Source organism: Trachurus japonicus, chromosome 24, assembly GCF_045865225.1.
Source record: "Trachurus japonicus isolate A0001 chromosome 24, Traja_1.0".
NCBI lineage: Eukaryota > Metazoa > Chordata > Actinopteri > Carangiformes > Carangidae > Trachurus > Trachurus japonicus.
Window position 1 is genome coordinate 18263659 of NC_140930.1, and position 22731 is coordinate 18286389.

The 22731-nt window shown below is 42.8% G+C and overlaps 1 protein-coding gene across 1 annotated transcript; it reads right to left on the minus strand.

Moving 5' to 3' along the window:
* Positions 1–2457: 2457 nt before the first annotated feature.
* On the minus strand, positions 2458–21137 carry pinx1 (PIN2 (TERF1) interacting telomerase inhibitor 1). The gene is made up of 7 exons (XM_085771286.1): positions 21041–21137; positions 20212–20321; positions 20013–20105; positions 19321–19405; positions 18485–18574; positions 14291–14367; positions 2458–3445 (listed from the first exon to the last, which is right to left on the minus strand). The coding sequence occupies exons 1-7, from the start codon at positions 21057–21059 to the stop codon at positions 2714–2716; spliced, it is 1206 nt and encodes a 401-aa protein (XP_085627412.1). The 5' UTR covers positions 21060–21137; the 3' UTR covers positions 2458–2713.
* Between the last annotated feature and the right edge of the window lie 1594 nt (positions 21138–22731).

Below are 22731 nucleotides of genomic sequence, written 5' to 3' on the forward strand. Positions count from 1 at the left end.
ATATTTTTTTTCACTGTTCATCTTTAAGTAAAATCCTATTCTGGGACTTCTGCAAACGTCTGTGGGTGAGAGGAGGGATAAAACTACTGAACACACACTACAAACAAATCAGTTTCCTTCTGTGGCCATATCAAATCCAGGAGTTCCTGTTGACAGGATACTCTTGGGCTGCAGCCACTGAGTAGCTCACACACTCTCCGACACACACACACACACGCACACTGCTCAAATGTTTGCCTCTGATCACAGGTCAGATATTGACCTATATCTTGTTTTGTGATACTTGTGCAGGTAGGAGAGAGTAACCTAAGTGCACATCAGAAGAATTTCCAACTTTGTTCCTCCAGGGTTAATCCACGGGCAACGTGCGTCTTAAATTGTAATACATGTTTGTCAGTGAGAGGTGCCCTCCAGCAGCACCCGTCAAACTCAAGTGTCAGCTCTCTGGCTTTGTGTTGAGACTTGAACACCCCCCCCTCCCACACACACACACACACACACACACACACACTCACTCACTCACACACTCACAACAGGAACAGGATACGGCACCTGAAGCCACAGATTGTGCGCAGAGCAGGCACATTGGTGATATATAGGTCTGCACTTCCTCCTTGCCGGTCTGACGTGGGCCACACTGATGAGCAGTCAGTGAAAGTCAGCACAGCAGACCGAGCACGAGCTGATGGAGGCCACTCAGTCACAGACACAGCAGCACAGACTGGCACTGTGTCACATCAGATTTGCAAGAGGGGGGATTCTGAAATGACTAATGTGTGCTCTGTGTGTTCACTGCTGTGTGGGTGTGAGTCCTATCAGCCTGCTGTTGTTCACCCCTTTCAGTGTAAAAGACATGTGGCTCCTAAAGATCTGAGGAGGGGGCGAGGGTTGTCTTTATGTACAAGCTGCGTGGAGGCAAGTTTCACTATAGCAACACAACTTTTAATTACTTTTTCTTTCTCATACACAATCTGCTGTTACACACTTGAGTATCGTTTATTTCAATTTTCAAAATAAAAGCAGGCAGCATCATTCTGTATTAACGTCAGTGAAGAGTGGTGGAAAAAATGTTATGACGCACATTTTAATTTAGCAAAGTTTAAGAGCCATTTTTTAAAATCCATTATCTAATATTTACTCCACCTGCTACAGGAACCAACAGGTATAGTAATAACTGAGCTGAGATATTTTTGGGTGGATGACTAACATGACGTGAGGAAGAAGGAAATGCACCTTGACACCTGAGAAGCTAGCTGACAGTAATAATCATGAAAAACTGTGACTGTTCTTAATGTGTCACGTTTAACAGCTGTACTTTCCGTGCCCTTCTTTGACTTGTGCCACTCAAGTCGTCGTTCAACCAGACCAGCTTGTTAAGAGTTGGCCTGTCAAGTCAGGGGGAGTATTTCATAATAACTTTATGCAACACACTTGCAACATGAAGTGGTGAGTGCTGTGAAAGCTGCCTGTGTTTGGATACAATAAGTTTAGATCTGTACAGCTGCTCAGCTCAAGTGTGTCTTCACAGCTCTATTATATTTTCTTTATCCACACCCACCTATATGTATTTCCCTTGAATAGAAAAAAATAAATAAATAAAACATTTGCAACAATTTCAATTTATTTAAAAACTGGGTTGTTTCTGGTGAAGCACCAAAGTTTTTTAGTGCATACAGCTGATGAGTGAGAGGGAGAGAGAGAGAAGGGAAGCCCCATTTAATGACATCTGTTCATTCAACATCAGAGAGACGACTCATTTCTCCATACTTCTGTTGGTGTTACATAACTGACTCTAGATCACTTAAACAATATGGAGTAATTCATTTGACACTGAGATTTGATAATAAAATTTAAATAATTTCAGGCTAGGAAAAAAAAAGCCATTGGAATATTGCTTGAACAAAAAAGTAAAGCTTATGTTTCTCAGATGGAGACAGAAAAAAAGATGGCATTGAAAAACAACATTTTGACACAATAGTTACAAAGACAGGATGAACATTTTCAACTAATTTGAATTATAGTAGGACATTTTATATTTCATTCATTAAATATGATAGCCTTACAATGTAGCTAAGTTCACCTAATCATCTAATAAGAAAATATTTTGTCACCCTCTGATATGCGAGTTATACAGTTTATGCATTGTGGAGCCAGGCACACAGAAAGACATAGACTCTGGACAGAAGTTTAACATCTCTGGGCCTATATTTGTCTCTTGAATTGAATAGAGTTAAATAACAAGTGATAACCACTCATGTCTGTGCAGTAAATATGAGACTACAACCAATAGGTGCTGTGGTTAGCTTCGCTTATAGCATAAAGACTGAAAGCAGCCAACATGTCTCTAGCTAAATGAATCAAAGTCCTCCTACCAGCACCTTTAGAAACTCAGTAATTAACAAGCTTGTTGACACAACAAAAACCAATGTGGTTGTATGAGGTGTTAGATGATATTTCTTTACTTTATATGCACTGCTCAGGGTGTGAGTGGCACTCATCTTTTTATCAAGGCATTTTACCATCTGCAGAAACAGTGGAGTTCACTTGGAAGCTTGATCCAATATTACGCTCCTCTCTCCTCGCTGTAGCTAAGTGTTCATCGTGGACAGAAAACAAGGTTTTACGTGACAGTTCAGCTGATTGGCTCATGGAAAGGCATTTCTGTGTATGTACAACCCTCCGAACCCGTAACAGCACAGATCCTAACTACACCCTATTCTTGATGTTTCTTCTTTTTCTTGTCCTTTTTAGATTTCTTCTCCACCACCACCTCCTCCTCCTCCTCCTCAGCTCCTTCTACAATACTCGCATCCTCTTGGTGTTTCTTTTTCTTCTTCTTTTTCTGTGCAACCTTCGATTCAACCGTTTGCTGCTCAGATGGCTCATGTCCATTCAGCACCTCTGTTTCCTTTTTGTGCTTTTTAAGCTTTTTCTTTTTGGAAGGAGGCTGCTCCTCACAGTTCTGCTCCACACCAGAGGTGGCGCTGCTGTTCTCATCTGTCGCTCCCTCGTTATCGTTTTCAGCCATTTTCCTCTTTTTCTTCTTTTTCTTTGAACGTTCCTGCTCCTGGTTCTCAACATCTTCCACTACGGCGGGAGCACTGCTGTCGTCTTCCACCATCTCCACCTCATCCTCAGCTTTATTCTTCTTCTTCTTCTTCTTCTTCTTTTTCTTCTTGGGCTCCTCTGTGTCGTTGTTGCTACTGTGGACGGGACTGGCTTCTCCAGATGGACCCGATGCGTAGGTGCTCTCTGCCTCCTCTGGGGACGTAGCGCTCTGAGCCTGGCCCCGAGCTTTCTTCAGCTTAGCCATTCGCTGTGCAAAGTACTCCTGCATAGTGAGGGTACTGGTCACCGTGTTGGCGATGGCCTCTGGATCCAGATCGGAAGGAGCTGGAGTCGTACTCTCCTCCGCCTCTCCCTGGGAATCGCTGCTGTTGCTCTCCTAAAACAAAAACACACCAATGACAATATGGGGTTAGTCTTTGAAGCAGCATCTAGACAGAAATAACCGGCAGACAATGGTTCGCTCAGAAGCTCAAGTGACTGTCAGTCAACATGCAGAGATTAACCAGGAGAAAAAGGATGTTGATGCAACAATAGGCGTTAAAAGCGTCACCTTAAAATAAGCATCTCAGACTTGTCACACCTGACACTTCTCATCTTTTTCTTGCAACACTACGTAGTTCCACATATCCAGCTGTGTGTCCTTGTGCAGTCAGCTCCTGCACCCATGTCCCACACCGAAACAGCTATTTGATAATAAAGCGAGCTACAGCTGAGAGTTGACTTTTCCCACCCGAATGAAACAACATCTGTGTCTGATGAGGGCAGACCGACAAAAACATAAGTGCTGACAGCACGCAGGAGCCACTTCTCAGTTCCCAGAGTGACACCAGTTCACTTCCTGATATTTACAGTATCAGCAAATTATTGAATGATTTATTGCAAGTTGCTCCATATAACAGTCTTCAATTAGAAAGAACGACAACAAGTCAGACCTTTATCCTTCAAAGCTTTGAAGGAAAACACAAATGGTAAGCAACAGATTGTGCAGTAAATTTGGTGTGACCACCTATTTTCCATCAGAGGTGTTGATTTTTTTGAAGTTGTTTTTGTCTAATTTTTAATTTACATACTGTCATGTTTGTTCTAGGGCTGCCCCAGACCAAAGATTTTCTTGGTCAACCAATAGTCGTCATTTATGGCGATTAGTCGACTATTCGACAAGACACGGTTCCGAATGTTTGTTTGTTTTTTCCTGGGACTAATCGACCAATGAAATTTTGTTAGACTAATGACTTTTTGGTCGACTATTTGGGGGCAGCCCTAGTTTCTTCACCCTTCAGAAGATGCTATTGAGAATCTACTTGTAATTTTATTCCTCTCAGTTTTGATGCTGAACATACGCCATCATGATACCTTTCCCCTTGCAACATGACATGATCATGAAAAGTTGTTAAAGATGAATTGTTGAGATGATTGTTATAGATGAATTCATGCAGCTGTCAGCTACAACAAACACAGTAAGATCACTGTCACTGACTGTTGAAATGAAAATGGCTCACAAATCATTAAAGCTTAAAATTAGGGATCAAATTAAGGAGATACGAGATACACACGATAGTCTGGAGATACGAGTCAGTCTCTCCAACCTTTAGGCTCCACGTTAAACAGTGCCAACTTTACAACTGTGAAGCACAACACGGTCCGGGTCCAGTACTCTACTCTACTACAGCATGAACAATTTGTCACCTCACCCCTGCGACCCATTTGTCTTCATTTTCCTAATGGCCTACTCAATGCATAATGATTCGTCCAGAAGAATACAGAAGCTTCTCCTGAGGATCGCACTAAACAATGCTGCCGCTGTGTATTACCTCAGAGATGGCCGAGTGGACGGCATTTTTCAAAACCCTACAGATCAGAGATAAATTGAAAAATATTGTCCTGTCAAGTCGCCTCTTGGTGTGGCCTTTAAACTCTTACATGCAGATTACACTATTTTAACCCTCAACGCTGATTGAGATGGACAAGCTAACTGATGGTTGGGTGAAACAATGTGGACACACATGCAAACAGGTCTTGTGGGAACTAATAAAGTGAAATACCGACACATGCGCTGGGCTTTCTCCACACTACATCGGATATCGGCTTATGATTTGGTTTCTTCGGAAATTAAGGATTATCAAAAGTGTTGTTTCTTTTAAAGCAGCCTCTCGGGACTTGTGTGAAACCCTGCAAGCTATTTGTCTTAACCCACTAGAAGTCAATATATTTCCATAAAGGAACCTACCATTGTTTTTGTGGGCTAATATATTGATTAATACAGCAAAAATGATTGCTCTGCGAATATACCCCAAGCATAAATTCTCTCCTCAGGCTTTAAATTATGCAAGAAAAATAACATGAAAGACTTCAAACTGATCCGACCGAGTATTACATAATATGATTCCATCTAAACAGGTTGAGAAGCCTCGGACCGACATGATTGAGGCTAAATGAGATATGGCAGGTGTTACTTAAAACTGACTGAGAGAAGTTTTCTGCCACCTCAGACCTCGACGGGAAAGAACCCCAACTTCTAACAAGGGGTGGGGGGGTTAGGCCCTTCAGGTGAGGTGCCATTAGACAAAACTTTCCAACTTTTCAGAGAAAATCCATACTCCCTGTTACTGCACAATGGCATCCTCTCTACTTGGGAAAGTAGAGATGGGGCTTAGAGCTGACAGCGCCAAACAACATGTAACTGGGATTTGGGGAAGATGGCTGGGGGCCACTTTAGAGCTACCTGTGAAATTACTCTCAAGAGAGAGGAGAGGGTGAATGAGCGAGGTGGAGGGGGGACGGAGGAGAGACTGACTGAGAGAGGAACATCTTCATCAGGGGACAAGTGGCTGCAACTTGGTCTGTGGTTCTTCCTCACTGCCTGGGGATCTCCATTAGACTCTGATCTGACGGAGGGGGAAAGTGCTGTGCTGAGCGCCGGCTGGACACACACGTACAGTATGAACCTAACGTTACAGATCCAGTTGGTTTTGCTGGCAACGCTGGAGATTTTTGTTGGCGAAAGCTGAGGGCAACGTGTCGCTAAGAAACAACTTGGCAGCGATGCTTAAGATCGTGTTTCCCTATTTCCAGGTGTGTGTTATTTTCTCTGGCCTCTTATCACTCACCATCCACTACTGTAGGAGCTCAAAGACTGTGGGAGCTATTGCGTGTTGTAGGCAGCAGGCACAAGTTGATATGCAATTCCCATCCTAAGCCTCACAATATCAAACACTTAAGTTCTGCAGGATCAATAAATAAATCAATAAATTATATCACCTAGGGTTATTTCTAGACCTTTGTATACAAGAAAGCATTTCCTCTCTTGCAAAGACTGTGGGCCATATCAAAACAAACTTGTTTGCATACCTAAACAGTTACTGAAAAAATAGGCCAGATGTTTTTAGACACAGAAATATCTAGGGAGATGCTTTGAAAAGATACCTGGCAGATGATTGGATAAGCCATCTGTCCATCAACATCTATCACAGACCAACTTCAAACAAACAATCAGATGTTGCATTCATTTCTTTCCTACCAACAGAGCCAAAGACATTACTGCAGATCTTTGCCTTTCTGTCAGTGAAGAAATACTCTGTTTTGATTTACTGATGTTATAGCAGCATTGACACTATCCTCTTTTTACGGTTGCCATTGTTGTGTAGTGGTGACATTGCATTGGTGAAATTGCTAGCAAAAAGGGTGCTAACAACTGTGGTTTAACTACAAACTAATAAATACTGTGCAGGATGGATCCTCCAGCTGCCTCACAGTTAGGAATGATGCTAAAAGATCAGTTCAAAGTGATTAGGAGGTGAACTGTGAGTAAAGTGACTCCACAATGTCAATAGATTCACAGCAATATCTAGAGTTTGCAACACAAGGCAACATCAGGTTGAATATTTTTTTCTCTCCTTTTTTTGCTAAAAAATAGTGAAAAACTACACTACATTTTCTTATGAGATTACGGTGTAATGCTATATAGTCATATAGGTTTTGAGATGTAGATGTAGGTCTACTACCCACATCTAAAAATATATAAAACAATTTCATAAAATCTGTTTAATTGCTAATATGGACAGAATGACTAACAAAAACTGGAGTCTCGGGCTACAACACAGTGAGGCTGACGACTGGAGGGTTGGAGAACACACCTATATCCAGTCGTGTCTACTCCTCCTCCTCCTCCTCCTCTTCCCAGACCCAGAACCCCAGGAAAAGGATGCGCTCAGTGCGCTGTGTGCAGGTCTGAGATAAGGCTCCTTCGGCAGAGGAGCGGTCTGGCTGGCTATCGGGCCCTTCCTGCTCCGCGCTCCCCCCTGGCGGGGGCTGGGGCTGGGCAGGGAACACAGGGAGGGCCCGTAGAGGGTCCCAGAGAAAAGGAGAGGGTGGGAAGACATTCAACAGGCCGCCTCCTTCAAGACACTCCAGTTCCATCTCTCCCTGCTAATGTAGCCAATGGAAAGCCAACGCTAAGACATGTGCCAAAGTGCCAAGATACTGAGGCCAACATATTCAGTAGCAGAGTCTATCAAGCCAGCAGAAGGATGGAGGAGACGGTTCATTAAAGTGCATGTGAAACTTTTTGGACACAAAAGATAAGTAGAAAAATGTATTCGATGGATAACCGACTGAATCTAAAACCTTCATAGAGCAATAAAAACGGCTGTGTCATGTCTAGCCATTTATAAAGTGAGACTGAAACTCCATAATCAGTACTTGTAGTGAATGTCTGAATGAAGTCTTTGTAACATATGATCAGTCCAAGACCAAGCCTAGTTCAACCCAACTATACTTTAATTTTTTCAAATAGGTGAGTTTCCATCCATTTAATTCTCTAGTCAGGTTCCATTAAATCACTGTCAAACTGTCAAAAACTAGGGGTGGAAATCACCAGAGGCCCCATGATACCTCAACAGGAACACGATGTTATTGCAATTTTAAACATTCTTGCAATATCCTGCGTATTGTAGTAATTAAGAATTTTGATATATTGATCCAGATGGGAATTCACCTGGTGTTTCTGTAAATGCTTGTAAGTTCTTATACCGATTCTGTGGATCAGCACAGGCCAGCCCTATTATTTTCATTTTACCTATTATTAAAGTTAAAAGTGGGCTCAACATCAAACATTTGCTGATCAGTTCTTTTCTGTTTAAAATGAAATTATTCAAACACTTGACGCCTGACAGTACAGACCGAACAGATTACATACTGATCTGATTGTGAGAGATGATACACAATGGTCGGCTGCAACTCTTACACAATACAACTTTAGTAATTGATAATCACACTCAAATCACACAACAAGCGTACAATCTATTTGTTATGAACACAGGTGAGTTGTAAAAATTCATAGCTATACACTGGAGCGTTGCCAGTCCAATACTGCTGATGCAACGATAAAACCAGTGAATGCGGTTGCTTACAAAAATTTAGAGTGAACAAAGACACCTAACTCTCTGCAGTACTGGAAGGTTTTTAATGCACAACCCTACAGACATGCAGTAGATCTGATTGGTTAAATTGCCATTTTTAATGAAGATGCAAACACAAGGTCACAAAGTTTACTTGTTTTAGATTTATGAAGTTATCAAATAGGTAAATATGAACAGTTGTATAAAACTAATCAGCTTTTAGAGGTAAAAAACCACCTTCTGGCTCACATGTTAATTAGCATTTGACAAAGCTGCAGTTGCTCATTTATTTTCTTAAAAACTGCCTGTTTGCATTACTTGCTTTTTTTTTTCTTCAATAAATTCTAGCCAATATTGGTTGGGTCTGTAATTGCATGAGTGTGCCCTCATTGTCCTGCCACAATAATAAATTTGGCGATACTCAAGGTCTATGGATCAGGCCCTGATTAGCCAGCTGTCTCTCCCTGATGAGCGCGCAGGTCCAGCAGCCCATCCTTCATGAGCCTGATGTGGGCGGACAGAAAAACAGGTGGATACCTTATTCCCTGGTAAATAAGCAAACTCTTCAGTTGACATCAATATTTTTGAAGTAACACCACTGCCTTCAAACTCATCCAAATAATTATCTCTCGTTTCTGCTGGACTGATGTTAACACGTGGAAACAAAGTTAAGAACTATAAAATGATCTTCCCTGCGTACATTAAATGCCACACATGGAAGCCTCCACAAAGCAATACGTTTGCTAAAGGCATACTTTCTCTGCGTAGTTAAGACAAAACACCAAAAAAATGGCTTTTGAAAAATTGCACTTTGTGCCCAGTGCGAGAACGTTTATCATAAGCAACAAATGAAGACAACATTATGCATGCAGCGTGACTACCCTGTGCTTGTTCAACACTGCAAACGCTCGCCGACAAAGCCCTCCTCAAGAGCAGAGGGGTCCCCCCGCCCCAACCGCACAGAGGGAAGATACAGTGATTATTTTCCCCAGCTGTGATTTATTAGATTAAAGAGTCAGTGATTAAACGGTAGTCGGTGGCTGTAAACAGCCGAGAGGGCTGGAAAATCTTTGGGCGGTTAGCTTCACCAGGCGGTAATTACCCTGGCCCCATGTATTCCAGCTTAGGCCCGTAACTAAGAGACGGACGCCCTCTTTTTCTTTCTTTTTTTTTGTCCTGTGCTAATCTGTAAGTGTCAGCGAGCTGGCATGGCCAGGAGGGAGCAGTCCACACAACTGCCAGGGAGGTAGGTGGTAAATGCGTGGTGTGTGTGAGTGTGTGTGTCTTTGCAGAAAGGAGGAGGAGGTGGGGAGGGGGGGGCGTTTGGCGGGTCTTGATATTTTCAGCGGTAGAAGCGAAAGGGCCTGTCAACAAACCTGCTCAAGAAAGGGAGAGCTCTTGCTTGAGGCAATTAGATGTTATCTGAGAATGAATTAGAGCTCCTCAGCTTCACAATAAGCCAAAGTCACTGCGTGAGTGCACTGGCCCATTCAAACTGCGCCAAACACACTGAGACAGCGCACGTTTACACCGGCGTCCCCTTTCAACAGATCCACCCTGCAAGGTAACGGAAAACTGAGCCAAAAAAAGAAAATCTCTGCTTTGGTGCCGCATTTCTATTTATACTGTCAATTATACAGAGCAGTGGGCCTCTGCACTAAGTGAAGCGTGATCCTGTTGGTTTAGACAAACACTGAAGAAGTCAAATACAACAAATCTGCTGAAATAAATGCTTCAATATATTTTGTGATAGCTTCTAACGGCAACAATATCAGCTTCCATCCTAAAAACAGAAATATGGAAAAACAACAGCTTTAAAATGACCTAAACTAGACTAATGGTTGATTCTGTTACTTCTGTGAATCAAGCTGGAATAAACATGTCTGAGTCTTGTGTTTATTGAAGCTACGACAATGTTGACTACATTGTATTTGTGCCTTGTCAATAACCAATAACCATCTGGATAACTTTAACAAGATGAAAAGTAGAACACCAACTCATGTCACTGTTCACAGGCCACAGTAACAACCTTGCACATGATTTCTGACCTGAAAACACATTTTGCTTCTGCGCTGTCAGCAAAGCACAGAAGACGCCTCACCGACGCATCTGCCAAACGCTGAGCCCCCCCCCTCCCCGACCCTGCATCGCCCTGGCTTCATATTCCTTAAGATGGTGGTACCGGGGGAGCCCCTGCAGACGTGCGATCCTTCATGTGGACGACGCGTGGGCAGGAAGAACGTGCAACAGGTGCCACCCGATGAGGCCCCTGATCCTGGGCTCTTTGTGCCTGAGCGGGAGTGGGAGTGGGAGAGGCCGCAGGGGTCACGCTGACCCGGGAGCAGGGTGCGCCATACCAACCGTCTGACTGGAGGGTTCAGCCGTCAAAACAGGGCTTGTACCGAATTATACTCAACCATTTTTCTTTCCTGACATGTTTAGGGAGTGCCAAGCTAATGAAATGATCAACACACTAATCATTTCAATGTTTCTAATTGTCAAATAGCTGTCAGAGTTCACCACAAAACTTAATTCTCTACAGAGATAAAAGTTATATTCACTGATGATGCAGTGGTTGAATCAGTCTCCAATTCAAACAGATTCAATTCCAATTTAATTTTCATTACATTCAATATTCAAAATATCATAAACTAGATATTGTTTTGAAAATGTGGCTTAAGACAAAGGAAAAAAAACTCAAGCGTCTTAATTCACAAAAAAGGAACGTGGAAGAAAATGTAGGTGGAAACATAAAGCTATGGCTTGTTTCCACCTTTCATCTGAGCTGGCGGCTTTAAAAAATGACTAACTTTTGTTGATGTATGAATCGGCGGGGAGTCTATTTATCAGCAGGCCCTCTGCGGTCGCCCGCTTGGGTCCCTCAAGTCACAAGCCGCGTCGCTCCCCTTTGACTGATTAATTAGCCAATCAGAGGACATTTTTCACTGGGCGGCAGAATGGTTTATTTCAGCTAATGCCGGGCTTTCGAGCTGAGGCCCGTTGGAGCCTCGTCGGCTCTTTCGGCCTGCCTGAGTGGCCGGGCAGAGGGGCAAGGGAGATAAATCAAGCTGGGCTGGCCCTCCATGTGGCTCCCCTAACTAAACCCCCTGAGGAGGGCACGGAGAGCCGGGGGTGGTGGAGAAGGAGGAGGAGGGGGGAGGAGCGGGGAGGGGCGGGGGGGACGCAGGACGGCCAGGGGCACTGCTCGCCCGCCGATAAGCACGGGGAGCACGGGGCTGCCAAAGTGCCTTCATTTAGAAAGTGGCCGGGGCTTTTTGATATCTCGGCAGAGAGAGCCTGTCGTTTGTCATGAGGTGAGTAATTGTGTTGAGGGGAACAAGAGGAGGCAGGAGAAGAGGCGGGGAGGGGGGGACGGCTCGCAGGCGTGGGATGTGTGATGGATAACAGAGAGTCGTACAGATGGACAGGTGCTCCACCACAACCTGATAACCCTCACCGGTCAGGGAGTGTAAATAATGGTCTTAAGCATACATTTTCATGTGGCTGCACGAATGGGTGGAGAGAGAAAAAAAAGAGTAATTTATCCGTTTTCTAGTGATCTGGTCAGGGCGTAACATTATTTATTGTAACTACTTTAAGGGCAGTAGTTCAGGGGCAACATGAATAAACACGATGAGACTGGTAGCCGTCTAAATATAACCAATTAACACCGAGGGGTTGATAATCTGTCCCATCTGCTCATATGTTCTTTTTCAGCACATCCAATGTTGCCTTTGATGAACAGAGGCATGTGGGACTGCTCCGCGCGCATGTGTGCGTGTGTGTGTGTGTGCATTTCGGGGAGTGTTGTGAGCAGCGATAAGAGGCGAGCAGGAAGCACATCACTGCAGAGGAAGGAAAACCCCAGCAGTGGGGAGAGGGGGTGGGGGGGGTGGAGGGATTGGAGAAACAGCAGTGGGTGGTGGGTGAAGTGCTGGAAGATTCATGAGGGGGAAAGTGGGCAGTCCTGGAGAAGCCGATCCAGATTTTGGGTGAGGGTCCTCCTGGCCTCACCTCGTCAGGATGCAGATGTGCGATAATGCGACCGGCGGCGGCTTGAACAAACTACAAATTCAACTCCAGCGCCGAACCTGAGCTGCACACTGTTTATACAATCACCGTGCAGGGACACGGCGGTGTGGGCTATGGAGATTATTGCATGTGGGCACACTGTAGATCACATTTTGTGCTGGGACAGTGGTGGCGGAGAACTGTAAGCACAGATCAGTGTGAACAGAGGGGTCACTGGCGGTGTCACTCGCACACACTCACAGGACACTCGATGCACAATGCCTAAAGCTTGATTGGGCCATCACCCTCTTTACCTCTTCCCGGCAACCTCAGATGTTGCTGGGCTTTAACACAAGGCCTCATGGGAAGCCATTGTAATTGTGTTCGGTCTTTTCGATATGGTCAATGGTGTCCCTCCTGGCGGAAAAATAACAACCCATAACCAAACGATTAGGGAGAAAATGATGGTGTATATTGCCTGCATTTCCAATGTTAATCAGCTGGGGAGCAGCGGCCATTGTGATGTTATGGCTCAGCACCTGCAGGGGAATAGACAAGGGGTTTTTCCTTCTACAATTTATGGATTTCAAGATGCCAATTTCTTCAAGCCAAATGCTTGAGATAAACAGAGAAAGCCAGCAAGAGGCTTCTCTGTGTCTCTCAGTCCAAAAGCTACATTTATCATTGTCCTTGTGGCTCTGTATGGGGTCAGCAGAACTTATGACGGCAAACGTAAATGAGGACTCATAAATCTGTTGAAAAAATAGCAGTTTTGAGTTATTGCACCATGTCTCATGTCTTTACAATTGAAATTGCTACAGTTTAAGTGAATGCAAAGTCAGAAATCTGCTTTAGTTGATCATAACGCTGAAGCAGCATCGGAAATCTCACTAAAATTTAAAAATGTCTTACCATCTTTCACCTTGGTGTAGATATGTTGTGTGACACAGTTGTAAGCCCCATTTATTTCTGCATTTCATCTCTGACAACAACAATTCAAGCACTGTTTTTTAAAGAAGAGATCAAAAGAGGTTTTGTTTCTGATTACTAAGCCAAAAGGAACTTACTGGGCTTGGATTCAACTTGCACCTGCCTGAGCCTGAAAGCTACATTTAAAAAGGCGTTAGGGCCAGCAGAACGCCAAATGGCAAAGTGACATTTGAAGTGATCAACCGCCAATGCCAAGAGCAAAGAGACAACTTTTTCTCTTTTTTTGCAAGCGTCATCATTTCAGATTTCTGCACAGCTCACCGCAATTTTGATTTGCCTTTAATAATGCCCGCTGGCACACTTAACTACCCGATGTGAGCGCTCCAAGACAGAAGCGGAGGGGAGGGGAGGGAGAGTGTGAAGGAGAGAAGTAGGGGGCAAGAGTGCAAATCCTTTAACTGGATTTAGGTGCTGTTGCCGCCATCAGTGGCCTGTTGGCAGCGTAAAAGCTGCATGCTGTGACACGGCTAATCTAAGGCCACGGGCTGCTCAGGAGCTGGGCCCTGTGGAGGCAGAAGATCACATGATGCTGCAGCCGCTGATAGAGGCATCAGCACCAGTGGTCATCCTTAATTACCAAGACAGAGGCAGATCAGCTCAAGCCACCTGGCCAGAGGTCTCCCATCTCCTCCTCCCCCCGATGCGTACTTGATTTTAACTTGAGTCAGGGGCCTTCCCTCAGAGTTTACACAACTACTGCTTCACTACAGGAGCAACTTTCATCTTGCCTTAGGAATATTCTCTGTTGAAATGATGGGGGGAAAAAACCTTTGTTGCAACTTAAATGACTTTAAGGCAATATAGGAAACGTTGATGCCCCTTACCTGATCTTTAGGAGCTCTTGTTCTCTTCCCAAAGATACAATTAAGGTCCGTTTCACTACGGGAGGACAGGTCCTTTCCTACAAGACAGAAAAGAACAACACCTTATGCTTTATTTTGTTTATACAAACATTTCTTGGTCTAGCGACTAGAAGCATGGCTAATTTCAACAATATAAAATTAAACCCATCCAAACAACTTGATAGTTGCAGATGAAAGCATGAGTGCATTAATGTGTATGTTTGGGTGAGTGTCTGTGTGTGTGGGGTGGGAGGGGGGGTCCTCTATGTAAAGAAATAGGTTTGCGTGGCTTGCTTCTTGCTCCAGGGATAAAACAGCAAAGAAAAATAAACCGACGACAAGGCCTGCCACGCCACGCCTCCGGATTCCCATTTTCAAGCCGGGCCTCAAAGACTCCTGGAGCACACAGTTGTCTGTCTCAGGCCCGGGTCCTGTTCGTACAGCTGCATCCTCTTCCTTCAGCGAGGCTCTGATAACATTTGGTTATTTATTGCTTTTAAACCTTTATCTCCCCTGCTCTTGGCTTTGAAAGCCACTGCACATGCAGGTCTAAGAAGTAAAACCAAGAAAGAATGTGGAAAACTAAAATAAATGAGGAGGGGGGTGAGGGGAGGTGGAGGGGGCCGATGGTGTTTCTTAACCAGCAGACTGAGGTCAAATGTAAAAGTTATGCCCAATCCGACCTCTCGGCTGTTTGGACGAGGAAATACCTGTCAAAATTCTCTGGCTTTCAGGTGAAAGTGCAAATAACAATGTTCTGATAAAAAGAAACTTAACTCTGCATGTCCCTTAAACATTTAAAAAGGTGAGTGGATGCCATTACACAGGAGGGTGATGACATGAACGCAGCTCAAGTGTTATTGAATACATGCCCGTTTCCACGGTCACCGGTGAAATGAAGAAAAACTAGTCAGGCCGGCCCTACAATTATAAATCTCTACCTGGCAAACACTCAAGTTATCCGATCACATCAATGTCTCCTGTGTTAAAACACACAACTGGAGCGATAACATGATAAAACGCTCTTATATCTCCAGGGAATGAACACAACACAATTATTAGCTGAATGCATGTAATGTTAAAATCTGTTTCGCTAAAAGCCCAAAGGTTGTGGTGACGCCGACCGCACGGAGCAGCGAATTGGAGAGCTGTAGTTAAATTCTGCATCAGCCACCCTCGCTGCCCTGACAGGTGATAGATGGAGGCAGCAATTAAAACTGGGTTACTAGTTTATGCTGTGGGCCCCCGGACCTCAGCAGCAGAGAATTTGGTGCCTTTCCCCACAAACAAAGGCCATCAATCCTCAGTGGTGGCAGTGAGGGAGCCAGCGTGAACAGGATATCAATAAAAAAAAAAAGAGAGAGGCAGGAGAGAGTGAGGAGGAGGTATGCACTGAGAGGGGAAACTAAGATGTTTGGTGGAGCTCTCTGATGTTGCTGCAGCTGGTTTTTGCAAGGTTTAATATCAAGGGCAATCAATCAATAAGTAAATCATTGCCACAGAGGGCTAATATTTGAGTAAGAAATCACCAAGGTTAGTAATTTGGTTAAAGACTGAGCATTTCTTAATGACTTTTTATCTTTAAGGGTATGAATCCAGCTATTTAACAGCAGATTCAATGGTTGACCTTTGCTTGCCCATGGAGAACCTCTGCACATCCTGAACTATGAGAGTAGTACCTGACTTTTTCAATCTCTCATGTAACCAGCTTAGCAACACTAAATCTATTACAAAGCCTTAACTTGGCAACAGCTTCACAGGGAGCAGAGCCAGCATCGGAGCAGCCAGTGGAAGCATGCAAACAGGCGTGGCAGGTTACATGTTGCCAGGTAACTCTTTGGTTGCCCATGTTGATCCGCACCACAAACTGGACACAGTGGAGGCAAAGTCAACAGAAGGAGACCATTTTTTATTTTAAAAAAGGATAAATGAATAAAATAGGACTTCCTGTGCCCGTCGGGTCAGAAAATATTTCCAACATTGAAACTACAGTTTCACAGTCAAAGTGCACTGAAACTTCAAGTCTGTCAGGGCACACAGGGCAGGTCGAGAACTGAACTCTCAGGTTTCCAATTTAGGTATGACACGTTTATAGACAAACAAGAAGCGCTAGCGTCTCCTCCGCTCTATGGCAACTGTTGCAGGCCTCTTTGAGCAGAGAAAGGTTAAAGTGGTGTTGTGTTGCCAAACACAGCTGCATTGACAGGTATAGTGTCCAGACTGAATTTCAGTGAAAACATTCCCACCAGCATTTCCATTTTAATCTGCTTCCCCTCTCTGCTTTCTGACAGTTGGAGAAAATAAAAAATGATGGACGAGCGGGAGAAAATGTGCGAGGTGCTACCTGCTCTTCCACCTCCACTGACATTTACAAAACAGTTGGTGTTGATAATGGACAGGATCTCCACAAATGGATTAAAGCTAAAGCCTTGAGGGATCAGACGTTATTAGTTGACAACAGGTTGGGGTACAAGTGCATCCTAATGCGAGGTCAATAAAAAGCCCAAGTTCACAGTCAACAGAGACGTTCAGAGGGGAAACAAGACATAAATGTGTCCGTCTTGTGCGGGCCATTGTTTGAGGTCCTCACTCTCGGGGTCAGTGAGGCCATTTACTATATTAGTATTAGTTGTTATAATTTCAATAAGACGGTTTCAGCTCAAAATCAAAATGATACCGTAACCTGACCTTACATTTTCATAATGCAGAGATAAAAAAAATGTCCCCATGGAGGGAAAACTGTGGATTTAGTTGGGAAAACATTCTCCAAACACCCAGAAATCCAAATTTCCTATGCAAATGTGATGAAAGGTCATGAGTGGCAACATTGCTGCTTTTTTATGTCGTCTCTTTATATCACATTTTACCTGGCTCAAACGGATGAAGACTCACAGAATGGGGACACAAACTGAGGCAAAAGTGTGTCTGTGTGAGTCACAAAACTTCCAACTTGAGAAAAACTGCTACATCATTTGTTGTTCATGTGAAGGATGTGTTAAGAGCAGGGGCAGAAAGGTCTTGTTGTGCAAAGTGAGGAAAACCAAAAGTCACCATCACTCCCAATAATATCTGTGCTTCGTGTCCTCAGTGTGCTTTGGTGCATCCCTTCTGTCAGGGACATGCTTTTTCTGGCTCCTGCCAAATTAAGATCACAAAAACAGGGAGAGGGTCTTGGGGGAGAGACTAAGGCCACGCTTTATCAGGAGGGGTCATCTAATGGGACGCGCAGCCCCTGGGAGCTGTTGTTTTTGGGGGGCCGGTAAATGGACATGCCAGATGCCCCAAACAGGAAACAGGAAGTAGCTATTGAATGACGTAAAATATAAAAGCCTCTTCCAGGTGAGGCAAAAGTTAAGATATTTTGTTTTCCCATGTATGCTGACTTGATGAGGGAGATGTGAACCAAGTAACACAACGTTACAGATTTATCACTTTTACATGTGTGCATATTTGATGATGACTTGTAAAATGACTAATTAAAACAAAATACTAAAACATAACAGCTATTGAAGCTTAAAAACATGCAAATCTAAATGCAATGCAAAGCTAATTTTGACTTTGATCATTGATCATTTTCCCACAAAATTGTTCACATTATTACTCAACTATGCTGCACATTCAATTTAGCCAGTCAGCAGTAAAATATGGGCTAGTGGTTATTCATTTTGGTCTCCAGTGGTCCTGAACACCAAACTCCTCCTCATGCCTATCAGTGTACTTGGCCTTGACCGGCAAATCTTGACTTCCTGACGTGTAAAGGAGTAATGAAAGTAGAAGGAAAGGGTTATTAATAACCTCCCCTAGCACTGACCCGGGCCAAGTGACCCAGCACAGGCTGACAGAACCCTGATCAGCGTCTGCGGTCTGAGCCAAGTGCAAAAGGCTCAACGAGGGGGAAAGGAGGCTGTCTGTGTGCATACATGCAGGTGACACATAGGTTTATATACCATGGAAGAAAACTGGAAAAGCAGAGGCACCAATGAGTTAGTGGTGGTGGAGTTTTCCCTAAAAACTAACACTGGGTCCAGTCTGTTTGGGTTTGTTGCAGGACACCACAGAAGATGTTTTACAAGTACCCGATGTAATGAGTGATTAGAGAGATGTAAATCACTGTGTGCATCTTCCCACATTTTTCCTCTGATCTGTTTTACATCAGTTGTTGAATGGCAAACTCACCTTTAGTAAACTTCATGTAATGGACCCTCTTTTTGGAGGTCTTGGATTTCTCTTCCAAGCTGAAGCCTTTCTGCTCATCTGGTGGAGGTTCTGCAGATTATAAAGAAAAATTAATCACAGTCAAATGTAGTTACAAATTCAAAATGTTCAGTATAATTTCACCGAACCTCTGCCAGCTCCCATAAATCACTCATCGATGTGCTTTGTCTTCTAGCATGGTGACAACAATTATGTTCATTATGCGACAGTGACTAGATTCAGACTTTACTAAATGTTGCACTATGGCACCCCCTATTGGTCAACGCATGGACCAACCAACCAGAAAGGCTGCATATGGCCTGACTTTGTTCTTGTCATGTGGCACTGCATCTCGAGGCTGCTGGCACAGATACCAGATCAAAAAATTAGTAAATATACATCATAAAAACACAGCTTAAGTAACTCTAAACTCTAAATGGTGATAACTACCAGTGCCAGACTGAGTAATATATTGCTCAGTGCATTTCATTATCACTATCTACAAAATAAAATATATAACCATTTAATCACAAACACATATCAGAGTACATTATCTTTTGGACAAAGAGCAGTGTATATTTTTACAAAGTGGTCCCAGCTTTTTTAGGTTTCATTAGGCTAAAGTTGTGGACACTACTTTTCCAACTTTTTTTTAACATGAAAACAATATAAAAACTACTAATGCAGTGGGAAAATAAGTAAACAAAAGCAAGTAGAGTTACTTAATGCCTGAAATGTGATTAACCCATAGAGCTGACACCACATTATACAAGTTCATCAAGTTCATACGCTGCACAGATCAAACCTTGTGTACACACCGTTGCTGTTGTTGTTTTGACCATGGCAATTGTTCAGCTGAGCAAGCAGCTCATTGAAATCATCCTGGTGGGCAATCCACTTGTCCTGCAAACACAGCAGATTTCACCTGTTATTATGTTCAACAATAACAAATCTGTTTAGTGCTTTTACTTTAAAAAGTGAGAATAGTGTAAAAGTAACCAACTTAAAAGGCTCATACAAAAAGGCTCAGTTTGTGGTTTAAACACGAGTTACCAGTTTGGGCGCAAAACAAGCGGGTGATGATAAAGATCTTGTTTTAATGTTGGAATAATTAGAGAGGTAGTGACAGCTGGATGTACACCACCTTGTTTTATGATATGCCGTTACTAATTCACACACTGGTTTACGTGAGTTTGGTTGGGGAGATTTTAACTTTAGTTTTATCTACTTACACAGTATTTCATATCACATTGCTGTAAGACTAGTGTGATGTTGCTATGGTGCATTAAAATCAGGTATCAAATGGATCAATCCTAGTATTTGTGCAGCAAAAATGTAATTCACATGTGTACTGAAATAGTTATCATTTGAAAAGGGAGACTGCAATACTAAATGCTTATAGGTGTTTCAGCAGTTTCAATAAATCTCCTCAATACAACACTCAAAAAAACACATTGTTCCTACAAAATGAATCATAACTGTTAAATCATTAAATGCTGGCAGAGCTCACTTCGTGGCTGGCGTTGGTTCCCAGTCCATAACTGTCATTTTTGACCTTTACTTTGATATGGTCAGTGGAGCCTTGCTCGGTCCTGCCCAGGCCCTTTTTGAGAGGAAAGACATAAGGTCATGAGACACACACTAAGTCAGCAACTTAGCCATTCACTGCCCATGTTTAAAAAAAGAGAGATCTCTGTCTCTACTCATACCTTGCCCTTGGACCAGCCCATTCGCTCCAGCATCTTCTGGCCGAATTTGGAGTCATCGTTGCTCCAGGCGCTGTTCCTGGGGTCAACGGACCACTTCTGTTTCCTCCGGGCTGCAAGGAGAGCAGCAGTATCATTACATGACAATCACCACAACACTGCATGAGGGGGTCAGGGTAAGACCAGCTGACTCCAACTGATCCATGTGCAATCACAGTTTAAACTGTTGTTTATCAAGAATCAACACATAGCTGAGAAATATGGACTGTAATAGTCAGTTTACTCCACAACTACAATAAACAGAGACAGATTAAACATTGAGCATATCGCTGTCAGTCTCACATCGTGATACTGTCCTGCGTCTCAGTTATTTCACAAACATATACTATGCTGTCTCGTGGTCTGTTATGTCTGTAAACATAGGCTAATGACTGACAGCTGTCATCGTTCACAGCGCGAGACCAAAAGCAAAGTCCAGGTCATGAACCGAGACGACGAATGTGCAAAGTTTATTTAAAAAGCACTGCAATTAAAATATATTTGACTATTTAGGACAAAATATTTGATAAAGTTAACTAATGACGCGTTCCTATAGAAAAGATGCAGAGTTAAAGGGGAAAACACGTGTTTACCCAGAGTGCTTTAGCTAATGCTAATACTAATGCTAGCTACCGGGACACTTGTTCAAATACAACATAACGATTATTTTCGAAAGAAATTTTCTTGACAATAGTTAGCGGCGGTTTTTACGAACATAAATCACATAAATACATAGAGTTACATCAAAAGAAAAGCGAAATATCCATAAAAACTGTAGAGGAAAACTACATACGCTCAGCAAGCATGGACATCCTGGGGTCCTTAACCAGCTTGACGAAACGTGAGTAGGCTTCCTGTAAAATGCCTGTAGAAAATGTCTCACCGCGCGGGTTGTTGCTATTGTTAATGTACACGTAAAAAATATTATTTCTGTGTCCTGGTCCATGAGTATGAAATCATTAAAATAATTAGTTCTATTCATTTAATTTCAACAGTGAATACTTTTACTATTTTCATTCAGTATAACTGCAAGTTATTTCCTTCGCCAACAGAGGGCGCCACACAGTTTGAAAAATTACACGTGTGCAAAGTTGGTAATGAAAATCTTATGCTGAGTTACTGGTAAGGAATTTGGTTGGCTACTGAACTATTTGCAGCACATACTGCTACAGAAATTTTAGAAATACCACCCCGATATATTTCTCAGGGGCACTAAGACACTTAAATCAGTTATTAAACTTGTGACTAAAATGAGTTGGACAATAACCTATTAAGAAAACAGCAAGCCTACAACATATGCTTGAAAACAAGTTTACCAAAGATCTAAGAAATGCAGGTCAAAACATTCACATATCTTCCAATATGTGGGCCAGTGACAACCTACTGTATGTGATTAGCCACCATCACCTCATATCAACTCAGTATCGGTCCACACATCAGCCAAACTCCACCCAAAACTATGGTGAGTCCAACTCAAACAAAGCCTTGCATAACGTGTTCTTGCTCTATATGTGCAGTCAGAAATGTGCCATATCAATCAGGGTAACTGTGATTGCACTATGATTGCTTCCCATGTCAATCCATCATGGGAACTATCAATTAAACAGCATCATTTCAATGAATTTCATTCCAGCTTCTGATGTAAAGCTCCAAATATCCATGTCAGTTTTTTTCAATTTTGCCTCAAGCTCCTTTTCGGCCAACAAACCCACTTGAACTCTAAAACAAGAGCTTACAAGCAGCACTCGAACGCAGCAGCTTCAACTGCCACAGAGCAAAGAAAACTGTGGCTGAGATGTGGACCAACTGGATTCCACATGAATATTAAAGTCCTCTTATGTAACTTGTAACCAACATGAAAAACAACATACTAACCCAAATAAGCAACCAGAAGCCAAGTCTTAAGTGGTGAACAGACAGCTCCCAGATGAAGGCCATTGATTTATTTAGGGGCAGTGGCAGTTCCTCTGTTAATGGTTTTAAACAGTTTAATAATCGTTATTTTCCTCCAGGGACCATATTATACGTGGTTGTTTTGCAGGTGAGGGTGACTTCTGCGATTGAATGTCCTTGAGTTAGTTGTTATGAAAGCTTTCTGGGAAAATTTTTTATCAGCCCTATCAGAGGGGAAAACCTTGGTCCTATTCTAAGACAAGAATTTGCGTGTGCCTAAGGCAAAGAATGGACATAATATTTACTTATGCTGAATAGATATTATCAAGATTGTTTTGTTCTTTGAAATCATGCTCAGAATAAGAAAAAGAAAAGAAACCGTGTCACCTTCAAGAACTGTTTTCCAAGATCAGTTTTCTTTGTATTTCCACCAGATGTACTGTATGTGCTTTTACTTTTTATTCTCCTAATCTGAATCTAAGTCTAAAATGTAAACCCTTGAACATGTAATTATTAAGTATTATCAAAGCGCTGTCACATGACAGTGGTTTGCATAACAGGCTCTAGATACTAAAGGTCATACAAATTGCA

Excerpts from the sequence above, each read along its gene's own strand:
- pinx1 (XM_085771286.1), bottom strand. Across the intron at positions 20,106-20,211 it reads TGGGCTGGTCCAAGGGCAAG|GGCCTGGGCAGGACCGAGCA; the intron begins GTATGAGTAGAG and ends CCTCTCAAAAAG. Across the intron at positions 3,446-14,290 it reads CAAGAGCTCCTAAAGATCAG|GAGAGCAACAGCAGCGATTC; the intron begins GTAAGGGGCATC and ends TTTTTGTTTTAG.